General features: G+C 34.0%; 1 protein-coding gene across 2 annotated transcripts; it reads left to right on the top strand.

The window, feature by feature from the left end:
- The first annotated feature begins 1,839 nt into the window (after positions 1-1,839).
- LOC133818679 (notchless protein homolog) lies at positions 1,840-17,022 on the top strand. 2 transcript variants are annotated; one of them, XM_062251701.1, is made up of 13 exons: positions 1,840-2,117; positions 2,479-2,575; positions 2,673-2,762; positions 3,846-3,971; positions 4,352-4,479; positions 4,742-4,941; positions 5,361-5,424; positions 5,702-5,812; positions 14,658-14,795; positions 15,447-15,589; positions 15,668-15,722; positions 16,282-16,338; positions 16,458-17,022. In XM_062251701.1, exons 1-13 carry the CDS (start codon positions 1,956-1,958, stop codon positions 16,539-16,541), a joined length of 1,455 nt encoding a protein of 484 aa, XP_062107685.1. In that variant the 5' UTR covers positions 1,840-1,955; the 3' UTR covers positions 16,542-17,022. The 2 variants fall into 2 exon arrangements, with proteins under 2 accessions (XP_062107685.1, XP_062107686.1); XM_062251702.1 differs by having other exon boundaries at positions 1,844-2,117; positions 2,494-2,575.
- Positions 17,023-19,001: the final 1,979 nt, after the last annotated feature.

The raw sequence follows: 19,001 nt of genomic DNA, 5'->3' as shown, positions 1-19,001 counted from the left end.
CTCAATGAAAGCACCAAAATGTTGACCCTCAAGTTGGTCAATGATACGAAGTCAAATAAACGATAGAAAATGAGAGGAAAATAAGAAGAGATTTGAATGGAAAACAAACGACACAAACGATTTATAGTGGTTCGGCCCCAATTGGATGGTAATGACCTACGTCCACTTAGTGTTCTTATTGATATTGAATCTCAATACTATGATCAATGAACTATGGTTCACGAGTTTCACAAGCCTTGAGAAGATTACAATTTCGGCGAAAAAACACACTATCTTCTTCTTGTCGAGTACAAAGATTAAAAATTCAAAAGTCCCTTCCTTGAGCCCTCTCATTCTTATTTATAGGCTCAAGAATGTTACATGGGCCGATGGGCCTTAATTACAATAAGATTTTCATATTAAGGTTATAAAGGAAAATATAATTAATGCAATTATTACAAGATTGCATATCCAAAAGGAAATAAATGAAAGTATGCGACCAAATTGGTCGCACCTGAGCGTGAGGCTCGACAATTAATGACTCTTTGGTCGATGGTCGAACAAGATTCGTTTAGTTAATGTTGTCACGTGCTTGCCACGTGTAGGTCAATCCTGCCACGTCATCAGGGGTCGTTTTTGGGTAAACAGAAACACCATCAATTTTGCATCGAAGTTGCATCGAAACACCATAAAAAAGCATCTAAGTTGCATCAAAACGATGCATTTATGATGCAAAATCGATGCAATTTTGATGCTCTTGCAATGCAATCCTGAAACTTGATTTTTGGCAAAAACGATGCTTTTTTGATGCAAAATCGATGGTGTTTCGATGCTCTTGCGATGCAATCATGAAAACTTCGTGTTTTTTTTTGCCAAAACGATATTTTTTTGATGCAAAATCGATGATGTTTCGATGTTGTTGCGATGCAATCATGAAAACTTGATTTTTGGCCAAAACGATGCTTTTTCGATGCAATTTCGATGCAAGATCGATGTTGTTTCGATGCTTTTGCGATGCAATCATAAAAACTTGTTTTTTTTTTTGCCAAAATGATGTTTTTTCGATGCAAAATCGTTGATGTTTCGATGCGATTGCGATACAATCATGAAAACTTGATATTTGGCCAAAACGATGATTTTTCGATAGTGTTTCGATGCAATTTCAATGCAAAATTGATGATGTTTCGATGCTCTTACGATGCAATCATGAAAACTTGTTTTTTTTGGTCAAAACGATGTTTTTTCGATGCAAAATTGATGGTGTTTCGATGCAATCATGAAAACTTGATTTTTGGCCAAAACGATGCTTTTTTAATATAATTTCGATGCAATTTCGATGCTCTGCACTGAAATTTGACGAAAATTTTGGAGGTTCATATTTTTTCACTCAAATATCTGTTTCAAATGATTTTTTTTTATAAAATTTTGGTATTTTTTTCAAGATCTACAAGATTAGAATGAGAGAGAGAATGAGAAATGTTAGAGAGAGAGTTCAAATTGAGAGAGAAAAATAGTATTTGAATGTTAGAGGGACTTCTGTCTAAAAAATTGAAATTATTATATATTTGAGATAATAACAGTTGGTATATTACAAAATTTTAGTAAGTTATAATGTATATAATATGAAATTTCTTGGTATATTACAAAATTTCAGTGAATTATGATGTATATAATATGAAATTTCTCTTGTAAAATTGAAAATATGGAGCTAAAAAGGGTGATTCGTGTAAAATTCTCTAGTTTTTGCTTCAACCCTATTCATTTTGAATAATAATATTATGTACACAAAAGTATTACACAATGATGTGATAATTTTTTCTAATTAATCATATTAATATTTTGCTGCATCCTTTGTGTGCATATTAGTTAATCGTATATATGTAAGTAATAAAAACAAATCCTTAAAACCAACATAAAGCATAAACCTTGTTCTCAAGTCAAAACCTTCGGAGTCTTAAACCCTAATTGACACGAAAATGGAGGTGGAAGCGCCAGGACAGGGAGAGATGGAGATTGTGAACAACGTGATGTGCCTACTGACTGACCCAGAGGGGATTCCCTTGGGACCAGCCATGTACCTTCCTCAAAACTCTGGTCCTCAGCAGCTTCAACAGATCGTGAATCAGCTTCTTAATAATGTAAACTTCACTTCTCTGTTCACAATTTTCTTACTTCATTTCTCTATTTATTGACTTTGAAAACTCATTTTTTAACCATAGTCGAATTGGACTAAGTTGTCAGAGTGAATTAGAAAATAAGTGCTCAGAGCAGGGTAAACCGTGCTTTTGATTTTTGTTTCTTGAAAGGTTTTGGTTAACAGTGTGTACAATGGATTTTCTGTTTGTAGAATTTTCTTATTCCCCTCATTTTTCAATTTTCTATACTATGCGCAGTCAAGTTTTATAAGCAATTTTAAGGATAATTTTGTGTGATACTTCATGCCACTGATGTATCAGTATGGTAGTAATATTGCGAAGTTTAAGAAAAATGAATGCCCAGTTGTGTTTTTTCCAGGAGGAGAAGTTACCATATGCATTTTATATATCTGATCAAGAGCTTCTTGTGCCGCTTGGAACGTATTTGGAGAAGCACAAAGGTCACTCAAATCACTATGACTCTTATTTAGTTATTAATAGTGTGCATGCAAGCTCTAACATTTTGTTTTGTATTTTATTTGATATTGAATTTTGCAGTTTCCGTGGAGAAGGTACTCTCAATAGTCTATCAACCTCAAGCTATTTTTCGGATCCGCCCAGTTAATCGTTGCTCAGCAACAATTGCTGGTATAAAATTTTTGCCTTGTCTTCACTATATGTTTATTATTATTATAGCTTAAGTGTTTATAGTTATTACAAAACTATGTAATATCACAAAGACAATAATATATATATATATATGTATATATATTTTCCATCTGGGCTGTTGTAAGGGAGTTTTAAAAGGTAAGCCTTTCGCTTAATTTTTTTCTTCCAAAGAGTCTAGTTTCCTCCATTTTTTCTCTCAATTTTGTAAAAGCTTTGCGTGTACTTGAATTTCTTTGTTTCTTGTTCATTGATGGGATTTGGATAAAGTCTTATTGTCTACTTAAATATGTATAGCTGTTTCATAAGGTGCGCACTTTTGATATTACTACTTGAATATTTTTTTACCATTCTCATGCCTTGATTAGAAATACAAGCAATAATCAAACCTAAGTAGTGTTTTTGGTCACAGTAGAAGTTGTCTAGAGCATCGACAATGCATGGATGTATCAATAATTAATTGACAGATGCCTCGTACTTTACTGCATTCTCCTTTTCCATGGATCTACGAACTTTTTTCTTTTACACACAAATGCGTAGAAAAGCTTGACTGATACTTCTGAAGTCTTTCTTTGGATTTTTAATTATATTTTTCATTGGTGGTTGGTTTTGAATTTATGTATACATGTATGTGTATGTGTTTATAAATATATTATATGTATATGTGCATATTTTTATATTCTATTCTTCCTTTTCTCTATGAGACAGAAGCCAAGTTGAGTTGCGTTATTCTTCCTAAGTTTCTTAATTTTCTCTTTGATTTTTTGTCCTATTTAAATTACATCAAATTTGTATCATTGTAATTGAAATTTGAGAGTGAAAATAATGCTAAATAAAATTAATTACAGAACTGAAACCTACTTGTTCCTTTCTTTTACTTTCTTTCAAACTTCCTCTTTAGTTGTTATATCGTTCCACTATTCTTTGAAAAATATCTTATACATATATGTAATCCTTTCCTCTTGCCTTCCTACATAGCAAATGTTTTTTTTTTTCCTTTTTAATGTTCAACATTGATAATTTAGTTTATTGTGTTGTTTTCTTCTTATCACTTTAATACTGCAGGTCATACAGAACCTGTACTTTCAGTCGCATTTAGTCCTGATGGTCTACACTTGGCAAGCGGTTCAGGTGATACTACTGTTCGCTTGTGGGATTTGAATACCCAGACTCCATTGCATACATGTACAGGTATGGGATAGGGAACTTATTTCAGTTTTAATCTAATTACCTTTTATATATGTTTGATCCTTACTTCTTTTTTCTCAAATTATAAAGAATTGATTTTGGAAAAGCACTCTTTGTGCAGTATCAAGGGTTTGTATATAGCAATTTTTTGTAGCACAGCCCAGTTATCACGGTTTGTGAAAATGCTCGCCTTTGTATTAATATCCTATAATTTCCTGTTGCATATATGGTGAGAAGATTAATATTTTTATTATTATTCATTTTAAAAAATAATTTTATTATATTGTTTTTTTGAATTTTTCATCAAGTTATTTCTGTTATGGATGACCATTATATTCATCCTTGAGTCTATCATTTATATCATTATATCTCTGATTTTTCAGGACATCGGAACTGGGTTCTCTGCATTGCCTGGTCACCTGATGGTAAGTATCTAGTTAGTGGGAGCAAGGCTGGAGAACTTCAATGTTGGGATCCACAAACAGGAAAGCCAAATGGCTACCCGTTAAATGTAAAGTCTCATATTTTTGGTTTGGACTGATATAGTTTTCTTTTATTTTTAGAATTGCTCTGTCTTTTTACTCTATTGTTTACTTAACTTATTAAATGAATTGGGTAGATGTGCTACCACTTCCCATCCTTGTAGTCTTCATGAACATAGTGGTATTCATATGTATTGCTTGTGGTTCTGAGTGTTTACTTTATCTTTTAGTTACAAATCTTATGTAATTTATTCTAATGGCTATTGATGGTATGGTACTCTTATATTTTAGGGACACAAAAAATGGATTACTGGTATCTCTTGGGAACCAGTTCACCTGAGTGCTCCATGTCGGCGATTTGTAAGTGCTAGCAAAGATGGTGATGCACGTATATGGGACGTTGCTTTAAAGAAATGTGTCATGTGTCTAAGTGGTCACACTCTAGCAGTGACTTGTGTCAAATGGGGTGGAGATGGGATGATTTATACAGGGTAAGTTTTTTTCTAGTTCTTAGAATATGATGAAAATTGTAGTTGTTTTGGTCTATATTGTTGGATTATTCAACCTTAGATTTGGTTGATCACATTAATGCTTGTTGTTTCTTAACATTTTACCGCCCTTGATATTTAACGAATGAAAATTTCAAATAATCATAACCTCATGTAAAAGCCCAAAGGGCTCCAACTGAGGTAGGGAAGAGATGAAGCTGGAATAAATTCCATCATATGATGGGTGAACATTAAATTCCTCTTTATGCCGTAGTGGCCAATGCTAACGTATTTCCTTCCTTTATGCAAACCCCTTCTAAATGTCATGTCCTCACAAGCATTAATACTTCAAAGCTTCATCATATTAATTACCTTCAATTTGCTCATATTTATAACTCATATTTTCACCTCAACTGCTATAGCTCGCAAGATTGCACTATCAAGGTCTGGGAAACATCACAAGGAAAGCTAATACGTGAATTGAAGGTACTTGCACAATAATTTGTGGTTTTCATTATTTCACTTTCGATATTGATAGTAACTAGATATTCATATTCTCTTGGCGAACACAAAAAAATGTTTTTTTTTATTTTATAAATAATTATTATTAAAGTTTCTTGTTCATCATTTAAACTTTCAATGCTTATGCTTTTTTATCCCCCCCTTCCCTCCCTCCCCTCTCTCTCTCTCTCTCTCTCTCTATATGTATATATCTATTTCCCCCTCAATTAATGTTTACTTTGGTTTTGTGATATTGTTCAAGGGCCATGGACACTGGGTTAACTCTCTTGCCTTAAGTACTGAATATGTTCTACGAACTGGAGCTTTTGATCACACTAGTAAAAGATATTCATCTCCAGAAGAAATGAAGAAGGTAAATTTCTGATTGTGGTTCTCCTCAGTTCTCACTCTGTAGGTGGGAGTATTGATGCTATATCATTTCTGAGATCCTTCGTTGCATTTATTGTATAGATATTTGACTTATATTGTCCATTAAATGTTTATGTAACCCTCATTTAATTTTTCTACCTAGTTGATTGGATTTTCTTGAAATTCATTTGTTTGTTTGGATTTAGGAGTCTCTCAACATTTTTTTTTTTTTTTTGTATTTTATTGTTCAATTTGCTACACCATTTTTTGAATATAATCTGGGTACAAAACAGTTTTGAACACAATAAATGCAGTACAATGGTACAACATCTAAAGCCAATGTTATTATCTTCAGGAATTTTTCTTTTATTGAGCTCTTGCATACACGAATATCTTTTTTTTTTGTACACGAATATCTTGATACTATTATTTCCTGTAACTATACTACTAGTCGAAGCCTTGTATTTCTACCTTTTCTACACTTATTTATATGGATCAATGGAAAATAGGGGGTTTGTTATCTGCACTTCTATTACATGCAAGATGCTTTCTTTTGGTTTCCCACTTAAAATCATTTCGTAGAAGTGAAGCTTCTTGATTTTGTGGTAGACAAGAAAAAATTTAGGATGAGATGGAGGAAATAGATTATGGGCTGTTTGAAATCTGTATCTTATTCATTTTTCAATAATGAGAGATGGGTCAAGGGGTTTGAGGTAAGAGGACCCTGTGTTCCTTTTCATTTTTACCTTAGTTGTTGACATTTTAGGGAGTTTGGTAGAAAAGGCAAGAAAAGTTGATTTCTTACATGGTTTTCCAGCGGGAAGAGAAAAAGTGGAGGTGACGCACTAACAATTTGTCGATGACATTTTGTTCTTTGTACAAGCTAACACTTGTTTCTTGGAGAGGCTGGTTAAAATTTTGAAGGCTTTTTGTGCTTTTAAGGGCATTAAGATTAATATTAACATTAGTAGTTTGCTAGGACTGAATGTGGATTCATCTTGGCTTCACTATGAGGCAAAGAAGATTGGTTGTTTTGTAGGAAAGTGGCCACTGAAATATTTAGGATTGCTTTTGGGAGATTATCCTAGAGAGCTATTGTTTTTGGTAACTGGGTTTCAGAAAGGCTTCAAAGAGACTAGAAGGATGGAATAAAGTGGACGTGACTATGAGGCAAAGAAGATTGGTTGTTTTGTAGGAAAGTGGCCACTGAAATATTTAGGATTGCTTTTGGGAGATTATCCTAGAGAGCTATTGTTTTTGGTAACTGGGTTTCAGAAAGGTTTAAAAGAGACTAAAAGGATGGAATAAAGTGGAGGTGACGCACTAACAATTTGTCGATGACATTTTGTTCTTTGTACAAGCTAACACTTGTTTCTTGGAGAGGTTGGTTAAAATTTTGAAGGCTTTTTGTGCATTTTAGGGCATAAAGATTAATATGAACAAAAGTAGTTTGTTAGGACTGAATGTGGATTCATTTTGGCTTCACTATGAAGCAAAGAAGATTGATTGTTTTGTAGGAAAGTGGCCACTGAAATATTTAGAATTGCTTTTGGGAGATTATCCTAGACAGCTATTGTTTTGGGAATTAGGTTTCAGAAAGGTTTCAAAGAGACTAGAAGGATGGAAGAATGCCTATTTGTTTAGTGGAGGTAGGTTGGGAGGGTGGGGATTTAGTAAGGGGACTATTTAGTCTCTTGGGAAGTGGTTCGCACAAAAAAAATGTAAAACTGGTTGAGGGATTGGGACTAAGAAATAAGAAATAATTCATTACTAATGAAATGGTTGCGTAGATTTCTATAGAACTCTTTGTGGTATGTATTTATTAAAAGCAAGCATGGATTACATGAGAATGGATGGGATACAAAAATGAGCTCTATGTGGACTCATAGGTGCCTTGGAAAGGTATACTTGCTTGATATGATTAATTTGTGCAAATGAGTTGATTCAAGGTTGTGAATGGGAATTAGATTCTGTTTTACAAAGATGGTTGGATTGGCTTGGAGGCTTTGACGAACTCCTTTCCCATTTTAGCCATATTAAGTCTAGAAAGAAATAAAAGTATTTAAGAGTTTGTAGCTCATAATGATATTGGGTCTCCAGTGACATGTAATTTGAATTTCTTTAGGGCTATTAATAACAGGTAGCTACCAAATTTAATTCAATTGGATAGATTGGGGTTAGTAGGACCTGTGAAATGATTGAAGGTTGCATAATTTGGAAGGGGAATCAGGTAGGGAAAAACCTTTGATGTTTTGCGAACAAAGAAGTCCATTCAAGATGTGTATTGGGTTGCCTGTCCCACCCAAGGTTAGAATTATTTTGTGGTTTCTGTTGTAAGTTGAATGTTTACAATGTTCTTTGGAAGAGAAAGTCGTTTTTCTGTTTGTCCCTTTTGGTTGGTATGTATTGTGCAAGAGGAATGAGACATCAACCGTTTATTCTTACATTGATTTTTTATTGTAGTTGTGGTACAAATTTTCAAATGAACTTAACTTAAACTAGGGTATTCATGTTAAGAATGAGGAGGTTTTGATGTTCCAAGTTATTGGGGGTTGTTATATGAGGTGAGAAGAATTATATTCTCTTGCTTTTTATAAGAAAAATGATACATATTTATATACAAACTAGTGTAGCTAACTTAGGAAACTATGTCAATTAGGATCTCTACAATTAATCTAATTGATAACTAATTGACAGCTATATACATGCTGTAACACTCCCCCTCAAGTTGGAGCATAAATATTAATCATGTCCAGCTTGTTACAAAGATAATCAACCCGAACCCTATTCAACGCATTTGTGAAGAGATCCTTCTCCTATCTTCACATACCCAGTAGAAATCAAACCTTGCTGAATTTTTCTCACTGACAAAATGACAATCAATTTCAATATGCTTAGTTCGCTCGTGGAATACAGGATTGGATGCAATATGAAGAGCAACTTGGTTATCACACCATAATTTTGCGGGGACTGAAGTTTTAAAACCTACTTCAGTCAAGAGTTGATAAATCCATATTATCTCGCACACAGATTGTGCCATAGCCCTATATTCCGATTATGCACTGGATCTTGACACAACATTCTGCTTCTTACTCTTCCAAGAAACCAAAATTTTGTCAACAAAAACACAATAACCTGAAGTGGATCTTCTATCCACTTTGGAACATGCCCAATCTGCATCTGAAAAACATTCAATTTGAGAGTGACCATGATGTGCATATAAGATACCTTGTCCTGGTGCTCCCTTCAAATAACACAAAATTTGAAACGCTGCCCAATGATGAGTTGTTGGGGATGTCATAAACTGACTGACAACACTAACTGAATATGCAATATCTGGTGGACGAGTTATAGTAAGGTAATTCAACTTTCCAACCAACCTTCGATATCTCTCAAGATCCTCAAATAGTTCTCCATCTTTTGTAAGGTGCATGTCTGGTGTCATTGGAGCACTACAAGGCTTTGCTCCCAATTTTCCGGTCTCAGTTTACAAGTCAAGAACATATTTTCTCTGAGATAGAAATATACCTTTCTTACTCCTTGTGTTCAACACCCAAGAAATACTTTAGCATCCCCAAGTTCTTCGTATGAAGGAAAAACTTGAGAGATAAGATTCCCATAGTATCACTTCTAGTAATCACAATAGCATCCACATACACAACTAACAGAATGACACCAGCTTCAGATTGTTGGTAGAACACAGAATGATCTAACTTACTTTTTATCGTGCCAAAATTTTCAAAAGCATGACTAAATTTACCAAACCAAGCACGGGGACTCTGTTTCAAACCATACAAAGACTTTTCAAAGACGACAAACTCAGCCATACTCCCCCTGAGCAACAGAACCAGGAGGTTGCTCCATATACACCTCCTGAAGATCACCATGAAGAAATGCATTCTTTATATTAAGTTGATGCAAATGCCAGTTATGAGTTGCTGCCATTGAAATAAACAATTGAACAAATGTCAATTTTGCAACCGGGGAAAAAGTGTTAGAATAATCCACTCCATAGGTTTGAGCATAGCCCTTAGCGGCAAGAGGGACTTTCAATCGAGCAACTGACCCATCTGGATTAACCTTAACGGCAAATACCCATTTGCATCCAATAGCTCGTTTCCCTTAAGGTAAATCAAACAATTCCCAAGTACTATTGTCATCTAAAGCATTTATCTACTCTATCATTGCATAATGTCAACCAGAATGAGATATGACTTCACGAACCGTTTTAGGAATAAAGATAGAATCAAGGGAAGCAATAAAAGATAAAGATAAAGACGACAAGTGATTATAAGAAACAAAAGAAGAAATAAGGTAAGTGCATTGATGTTTTACCTTTGCGTAAGGCAATAGGAAGATCATCATTTGGGATGGGATCTGATGACGAAGGAGCAGGTGTAGGACATGAATCAGGAGGTGGACGCCTGGAGTAGACTTGTGTAATAGGAAGCCTGTTTGGAGCTGTGTTTGTGGTTGAGACAAGATCAGAAGATGTGATAGAGTAGTCTAACAAATCATCATCCTCCCCCCTGACGAGTAGAAATAGGTGATGATGGAAAGTAAGGTGTGTCTTCCATGAAGGTAACATCAATTGAGACGAGATATCTGTTAAGACTGGGACAGTAACACCTGTACCCTTTTTGAAGACGAGAATAACCAAGGAATACACACTTCAATGACTTTGAATCTAATTTAGTGACTTGCGGACGAACATCTCGAACGAAACAAATACTACCAAATATCCTAGGATTAACTAGAAACAATGACTTATTGGGAAAAATGGCTTTATAAGGAATCTCACCATTAAGAACAGAGGTTAGCATGCGATTAATAAGAAAACATGTTGTAGAATCGACATCGACCCAAAAGGGTTTAGGAGCATTCATTTGAAATAAGAGGGCTCGTGCAGTTTCAAGGAGATGTTGTTTTTACGTTCTGCTACACCATTTTGAGGTGTAGTATCAACACAAGAAGTTTCATGAAGCATACCATTCTGAACCATATATGAGTGAAATAAAACAGATGTATATTCTTTGACATTATCACTTCACAAAGTACGAATGGAAACATTAAATTGATTTTTGATCTCAGCACAAAATGCACAAAATATAGAAGGGTCATGGAGGCTTAATCACAAAATGTCAATTCATGAAGGCTCTCTTGAATAATAGTTCCTTGCACTTCAGCAAGAAGGGTCATGGAGGCTTAATCACAATTTTTCTTGCTTACAATCAAAGGAGCTCACATTGAAGAGGGGTGAGATTGTACTAGAAATTCTGCAACAAATTTTGGCAAGGTATTTGTTGATTTGGCATGGGTACCCTACTCACAGCCGTGGTTAATCCGATGACTGTTCTTGAGAAGCATCGTAATGGGAGTGAACTTTGTCCATTGATTGTAACTTGGATGAATTTTTCTTGGATTCACTTAAACGATGGTGAGTGTCAGCCCACAACCTCTCCATAGTCCAACAAGTGTTGGGCCTAGCCTAGTCAAAAGCCCAAATGCCATTCACCCTCAAGTGGTTATGTTAAGCATAAAATATTTACTACTTGACAACATGCAGTTGCCTTTGTATTTTGTGTAGATCAAAATGGTGGGGGCAATGGTCATGGTCATCGAGTTGTTCACTGCGGATATGGTGGTATTGACAACAATGATGGGTTAAGTTGGAAATGGCGCATTCAACATTTTGATCGAGGTCGATACTATGAAAGAGAGAGGAAGCTGTCAAAAGGAATCTCTAGGGTTGTTAATAGATCTCAACAAGAAGATTTGTTGAAGTTTGCACAAAGATCTCAACACGACCATTTGCAATTCGTAGAAGGATTCGTTATTGAAATCAGGTTTGAACCTTTCCATTCCAAGTGGGATCCAGATCCTCATCCTTGATTCATATCAAAAACTATCTTTTTTTCACAACCTAGAACAATTCGCCCCATTTGCCCAGAGTCAGGAGATATGGTGGTGATTTTTCATGGGCAGACATCTCGATGATAGAATTTAAGTGTCTTATGGAAGTGGGGCCAAATTCAAGGAGAGTAGATCACCAATTGTTCCTCTAACTCTTTTTATGAGCCTCTACATGGAACTTATTTAGGTTTTTATTGTTTCATTTGCATGAGAAGGAAAATGGGATAAGGTTTGTGTCCAAGGATATTTGGGGGAAGGTGCAATTGTGGGCATGCCATTGCAGCTGGTTGTTACTGGAAAGGTCGTCAAATTTGTAGATTGGGGTGCAGGTAGTGCAAAGAAAACGTTTATCAATATTGGTCGATAAGTGATGATGAGATGGATGAACAAGATGACATATTTCTTCTGGTGGTTTGTCAACATGCTGTAAGAAACTTTATATTTCAGGATAAGAGATTGGAGTATGTTGCATCAATTGGGGTTTGCTATGTCTATCAGCTTCTCTTTGATGCAAGAGCCCAAGGTCCAATACGAGAACCTCTCTGTTGTGTATTTCCACCATCTCAAGTCAAAAATACCCAGCTTATACATGGGGTCAAGGTTTAAAAAAATCGATTATATGTGGACTGACCGATATATTTCAGGTGGAGAATCTTTTCTGTAAAAAATCTCCCAAATGTCGGAGAAATATCATGAGATACGGTAGAAAACCGATATTTCATAAAATTTCCAAATAAATAGATTAAACATCCCATTATCAATGAAAATCTGGTATTTCACCTATATTTGATAGATATTTCTAAAGTCGTTTTTATTAAAAAATAAAAGATAAAAGTCTAATTGTTTTATATATAAAAAAAAAATCATATGTTAAAATGTTTGAAATAGAAGAAACTCGAATAGTAAATATCTGAAAAGAATACTTGTATTACCATGTTCAGTTATAAATAAATAATTAAATAAAATCTTACAAAATTTAATGTCTACTATAAAAGACAAGAATCTTACAAATTGAAAAAATATATTACTGTTATAAACTTAAAATATGGCCAATCTTTCATTTATTTATTTAAAGTTTTGATATCTTTAGACATATATGTATATCTGTGATTTTTTTTGAAATATTCTATTGATATTGAAAACTTATAATATTTCCATAAAATTAAAGTACTGATATTTCCATCGATACCGATATTTTTATAAAGCTGTTGTATCAAACAGGTTAAATAGTTGGGGTGACCAATGCAATGGTCATTCTACACCAGATTCTCGTGTTAAATAGCAGGTGATAACTTGGAGAAACTCCCAGAGGAATCTTTTAATCAAACAATCACAAAACAATAATCAATACCTTTCATAGACTTAATCTGAGTATTTATAGGCTAGACTAACAAACTCCTAAACATCCAACCAATGGAAATCTAAGTATTTGACAGCTAGCTCACTTAAAAACATTACATTTCAGAACTAAAACACCCTACCAACAATACCTCTCAGCCACTAAAGACTTAGCAACTGAGCAACCATAATCCTAATTAACTCTTCCTGTGCAATAATATGTTTAGGCTAATTTGAGGCCTAACAATATGTTTAAGGTTTAAGGTGACGGCGGCTGTTGCCTTCCCAATTCAAATACCTAACTTGAAGTTCTGGGTAACTGAGGTGTTCAACAACACAACAATGTTGAATTTTGTTTTCTGACTGAGGACGGTAGAAAAGTGGAAGTTACCATGTCTTTGAAGCAAACATGGAGGGAATGATGTTGGTTCGTTTTGCAACAAGTCCTAGCTGTGTCACTGTTATAAATATTTTTGCCCTAGGGAATGCCAGCTCAGTTGAAAATAATTTTTATCAAGAATTTTGCTGAAGGCAGAGCACATATAGTGGTTGATGCTTGTACTTGCCATGCTATAAAGTGGCTTCCTTTGTTCTCCATACCTTGAGGACAAGGTGAAAGTTTGACAGTGCCAACTGTTAGATATACTTAACCTAGAAAGAGAAGAATGACTAGGACTGTAGTTAGAAGGGGACTATTTTAATATTAGTCAACTATATAACTAACTACTTAAGTACAAATAGGATATTCTAACCAATAGAAGTTATTGGATTGATTTCTATATTGGGAGACCCTAGCTCTACTGGGAGAGACCAAGCCTCTCGAAAGCTTGAAACCTATATGTACTTTGTGTGTTGTATGAAATAAGAGAATTTATCTGATTTATTTCAGAAATTGTCTTTGATAGAGAAGAAATTCCCTATCAAAAAGAAATAGAAGGTCTTTTGAAGGACTATCCAGCGATGTACATAATTTTTGAGATAAGATCAGGTTATGGGTAGCTATTTTGTTACATGATGTAAAGGAGTGTAAAGATTTTTCACTCTAGTTTATCCCTATGCTTGGTAAAGAAGAAAAGGGAGGGGAAAGAAAGTATAAGAGATTAAAGTACAAAGAACAGAGAAAAATTGGTTATTTGGTAGGAAAGAAAAGTAAGAGAAGAGAAAAGTGAAATGAATAATATTATGTGGGGCCACTTAAATTTTTTCCCTCCAAATTGGAAAAAAATGGAGGGAAAAGTTCTACAAAAACAAGTAATATTGAAGTTACTAAATTACTTTTACACAAAAAAATTATATTAATAATTTAATGATAATATAGTAATGCTCCAATAAATCAATTTTCTTTCTTTCTTACACGCCAAACCTCTAAGAAAGAAATATGCTTTCCTTTTTTCTATCTCTCCCACATTTTCTTTCTCACCAAACATAATGGACCTTTTTTGTGTAACCCTATTTTTTTTTGGTTGTATCAGGGTTTTCTTTGTGATACGGTGGCTTTTACCACCTCCCTATTTTTATTTTCTTTGTTTTAAAAATAAAAATAAATATTTGGTTGTTTCCCTATTTTATGTTGAATTTATTAATTGTATTATGTGTAGGTTGCTTTGGAAAGGTACAACAAAATGAAAGGCAATGCTCCTGAAAGGTTGGTTTCTGGTTCTGATGATTTTACTATGTTTTTATGGGAACCTTTTGTCAGCAAGCACCCAAAAACTCGCATGACAGGCCATCAACAGGTACAACGTATTTTCTTTTTATTATTTTTGTTAGTGTTATTTTATTTAAAAATGTTGTAAGCAAACACTCTACTTTGGTGTGGCTTTAACATAAGGCTGTTGAAAACAATGTTTGTTTGATTATGTTGGTTTTTTGCTCCGAGCATAAAATCCTGGAAAAAACTGGTCAGTAATAACGCAGTTTACTATAGAATCAATTATGTTGGAGTACTTGCAAGGCGTATGGAAAAACTTTATTGGCATTTGATACAACATGAAGCTTTCTTCTACTATATATTGTTCTCTCTCTGTTTCGTCTTTATCTGTTTTTGCCTCCCTCATCTTCATCTCCTGAAATATGTTGAAGACCAAGTCATCTGACATTTAAGGTGGTCCTGTTATTGCCCTTTTCGTTTTATATATGTGTATATGTCAGTGTTGTGTTCATATATATGCATATGCATGTACATTTATACATGTCTTTATGCTTCGAATTTTCTTTTTGTAGTCATTTTCATTTGCTAGGCCAGCTCAGTGCACAGCATCCTCTAACTGTTCCTCTTCTGATAATTTAAGATCCTTGTGTTTGATGACAAGATGATCTTTGAATTGTAATTTAATAACATGCATAGATTTGGTTTGAGTTCATTATACTTTTTTTTTTGCCAACAGCTTGTAAACCACGTTTGTTTTTCCCCTGATGGGCAATGGCTGGCAAGTGCATCATTTGATAAATCTGTCAAATTATGGAATGGCATTACTGGAACATTTGTGGCTGCTTTTAGGGGACATGTTGGCCCTGTTTACCAGATCAGGTATGTATCGGTTTAATCTCTGTTTTTCAAATTGTTTGTCTTCTATGGCTAATATTTACACCTTATGTTGATTCACAGCTGGTCAGCTGATAGTAGGCTTATTCTAAGTGGCAGCAAAGACTCTACACTTAAGGTGAACTTTGAACAAATTATTAGATTTCTTTCCAGTAGATTACCTTCTTCTGTATTAATGTGTCATTGTAATAAGAAAAACTGTTAAAAAAGTAAAATAATCCATGTAGCTGTTATAGCATATTTTGAAATTCAAAACAAAATATGATCTAAAGAGTTTACAATTCAATACAAAATATTAAATCAACCAAATGTCCCCCGCAATGTTTAATGGAGATGTGGAGTTATTTACAGGCATTTGAACCTGTAATTTATTCTGCTGTACGTTTAAAATTGTATAGCCTTTGTATCATGCAAACAATACTATTACCAATGATGAAAACAAGCCTCGTTTTTAATTATTATCAACTGTTTTTTTTCGCCTACATTAATTTTGACTAGGAAATTAGTTAGTAGCCTAAATGTTAGTTTTGTTGTTTATTTGTTTATTTTTTTTATTATTATTCTTTAAGTTCTTTGTTCATGGGTGTTGAGAATCCTAACCCCATTGTATTGCTGGAGTTGCTTTTTCTTGTTCCTATTCATTATTCTGACTGAAGCTTGTGCTTCTGATTATTTAGATATGGGATATCAGGACAAAGAAATTGAAACAAGACCTTCCAGGCCATGCAGATGAGGTATGTTTATTCTTCATATTAGAGGTAGCCAAAGTAAATCACTCCATTTTGTTAAGAGATTCTTTACACAAAGTACTTACTGGAGGTGGATTTTGATTATACAACTTGGTTTTGAAAAGGTTTTTGCTGTTGATTGGAGTCCGGATGGTGAGAAAGTAGCTTCTGGTGGCAAGGATAGAATGCTGAAGTTATGGATGGGATAAGACAAAATTGGATACCATTGTTCAAATATCCGATGATTTGCTAAGAACTTAATTTGTTCTTCCATTTCCAAGTGTTATTCTAACTATTTTGGCGATCGAGGCTTCAAGGATTACACTATGCAGAAAGAAGTATATCAGAGTTGGCTAAGACTTCATTCTCGGATGGAAAACAAGTTCTTCGAAGAAAAAGAATGGGATTTTTTTTTTCGTTTCTTATGTTCTCTTATTCATTATGGTTCATAGTTGATAATAGGCACCTTGAGAGATTTCACTCAGTTTTGTTGAAAATAATTCTAGCCCCAGTATAGTTGAACAAACCAAATGCTTTTCCAGAAATAAGTTTCTTATTTTTGTTTAGGAAATTTTACTCAGTTTTGGTAAATATTATATTTTGAATGTTTGGTTCAGATTTATATACCTCTTGGCACTCATATATATTAATTGGTTGAAACGACAAAAAATAGATGAATTTATTCTGTTATTGATAATATATCTCTTATACTCAACTTAGTGCTAACCCAACATAAGTACCTTATAAAATGTGGTGTCATTAATTAGTATTTGTTGTTAATTTCGATTAAAATAAGCTATTGTTGCTTCTATGTTTTTCTTCCCACTTTTTTTTCTAAATAAACCTTTTATTAAATGTTAAAATTTACAATTTCTACTTACCATTTAATGTTTTATTAGTTGAAAATGCCAAAAGAGAGTATTAGAAGAGTTACTAAGCGTTGAAGAACAAATATCAATGACGTTGCTTGAAAAATAAGACTATATCAGAGACAATTGACACCTTTATTTCAGGTATTTTAGCCTCAGAAGTCTCTTGAAAACATATTTGGCACCTTTATTTCAAAGGTATATTTCCAGTCGCCATGTCCCATATTTCCAGGCTCCATGTCGTTTGATTCACTATTTTCGAAACCAAAATAAGGCAAATCGTGCCTTAATTTCAACAACTAAAATATGCTCAATGCCAAATATTGATACGTATTGATTTTTAATCAGTATTTCTAACAATGCTTGACTTGGTTAAGAATGAATAATTTCAATATGAGTCAAATAAAAAAAATGTAAAATCCATATAGTAAATTATCTTTTGATTCCGAACTTTATCTTAGTGAATACTACAAAATTTCACTGAAATTCCACGAAGCTTTGAACTAGTTATTCTATATAACAAGATCAGTAACATAACACATACACATGCTGATATATCAACGCAAATCTAGCTTAAAACTATAATAGCTATGCTCATCCCATTCATAAATTATCCTGAGAGAAACTTTTTTACTATTATCATAGTCGACACCACCTCTAAATTCATATAGGTGAAGTTCTTTCAGCATCTTTGTTATTTTAAGATGCTTGTCACACTTAAGCTGAATTTCCCTAAAAGTTTAAAACACTTAACCTTCAAACAATACCATTCACCACCAACCATCACAGATGAAACTAGTTTTAAGCTTAGTGCTGCTTCATGTCCACTTATCAATATCTTATTCTTAGCCATTAAACTTAAGACTAGTCATTTCCTTTTCTTAAGCTGGGTTATCATCATTGGTATAGAGTTTTGTGAAATGATTCTCTGTGATTGAATTTGGCCAAAGCCATGGATATATACAAAGTTATTCTAACGTTCCTTGGACAACAAGAAGATTTACAAAAATAGCAAAACTAATCTAGGAAACAAATAAGCTAATATAGGAAAGTATATCAATGATACAACTCATTTTGAGATATCATAGCCTAGAAAATATTTACAAATCAATTACAAAGATATTCCACTAATACTCCCCCTCAAGTTGGAGCATAGGGGTTGCAAATGCCCAACTTGTGAAGAAGTAAAGAAAATTGTGATTTACCAAAGAGCTTTGGTCAAAATATTCGCGAGATGTGCACCGAATATGAGATGTAGAAATCGTTCCATCTTGCAAGGCATCACGAATAAAGTGACAATCCATTTCGATATGTTTCGTTCGTTCATGAAAAACCAGACTAGCTACTATAAAGAGAGCAGCTTGACTATCACAAAACAATCGCATGGGACGAACATGTTGTATCCCAAAACAAGCCAAAAGGGATTTTAACCATTTTAACTCACATGTAGTAGTGGCCATAGATCTATACTCGACCTCCACAGAAGATTGGGAAATAGTTGGCTGTTTTTTCGTTTTCCAAGTGACAGAAGAAGAATCTAATAAAACAAAATAATCCGTCAATGATTTCCGAGTCAAAGGGAACTTGCCCAATCACTATCATAGAAGGCAACTTTCCATTCAAACCAGAGACTCTTCTACCACTTCTGCTCAAAGTCCTAGTATATCTACTCTCACAGTGATACCAACTATTAGTATTCGTGAAGTTTACCAGTTTGTCATTATACCCAGAATCATCTTGTTAGAATTTTTGGTCTGCATTAAACATTCGAACACATCAGCAAAGTTACGTTTTTCTTCC

The sequence above is a fragment of the Humulus lupulus genome, chromosome 2 (genome assembly GCF_963169125.1).
Source record: "Humulus lupulus chromosome 2, drHumLupu1.1, whole genome shotgun sequence".
NCBI lineage: Eukaryota > Viridiplantae > Streptophyta > Magnoliopsida > Rosales > Cannabaceae > Humulus > Humulus lupulus.
Note: the sequence above shows the minus strand (reverse complement) of the source record. Positions and strands in the feature narration are given on the sequence as shown.

Bases quoted from the DNA above. Each gene is read 5' to 3' on its own strand.
- LOC133818679 (XM_062251701.1), top strand. From the start codon at position 1,956: ATGGAGGTGGAAGCGCCAGGACAGGGAGAGATGGAGATTGTGAACAAC. The intron at 2,118-2,478 runs GTAAACTTCACT...ATGAATGCCCAG, and splicing joins TGAATCAGCTTCTTAATAAT to TTGTGTTTTTTCCAGGAGGA. The intron at 5,425-5,701 runs GTACTTGCACAA...ATATTGTTCAAG, and splicing joins AGCTAATACGTGAATTGAAG to GGCCATGGACACTGGGTTAA.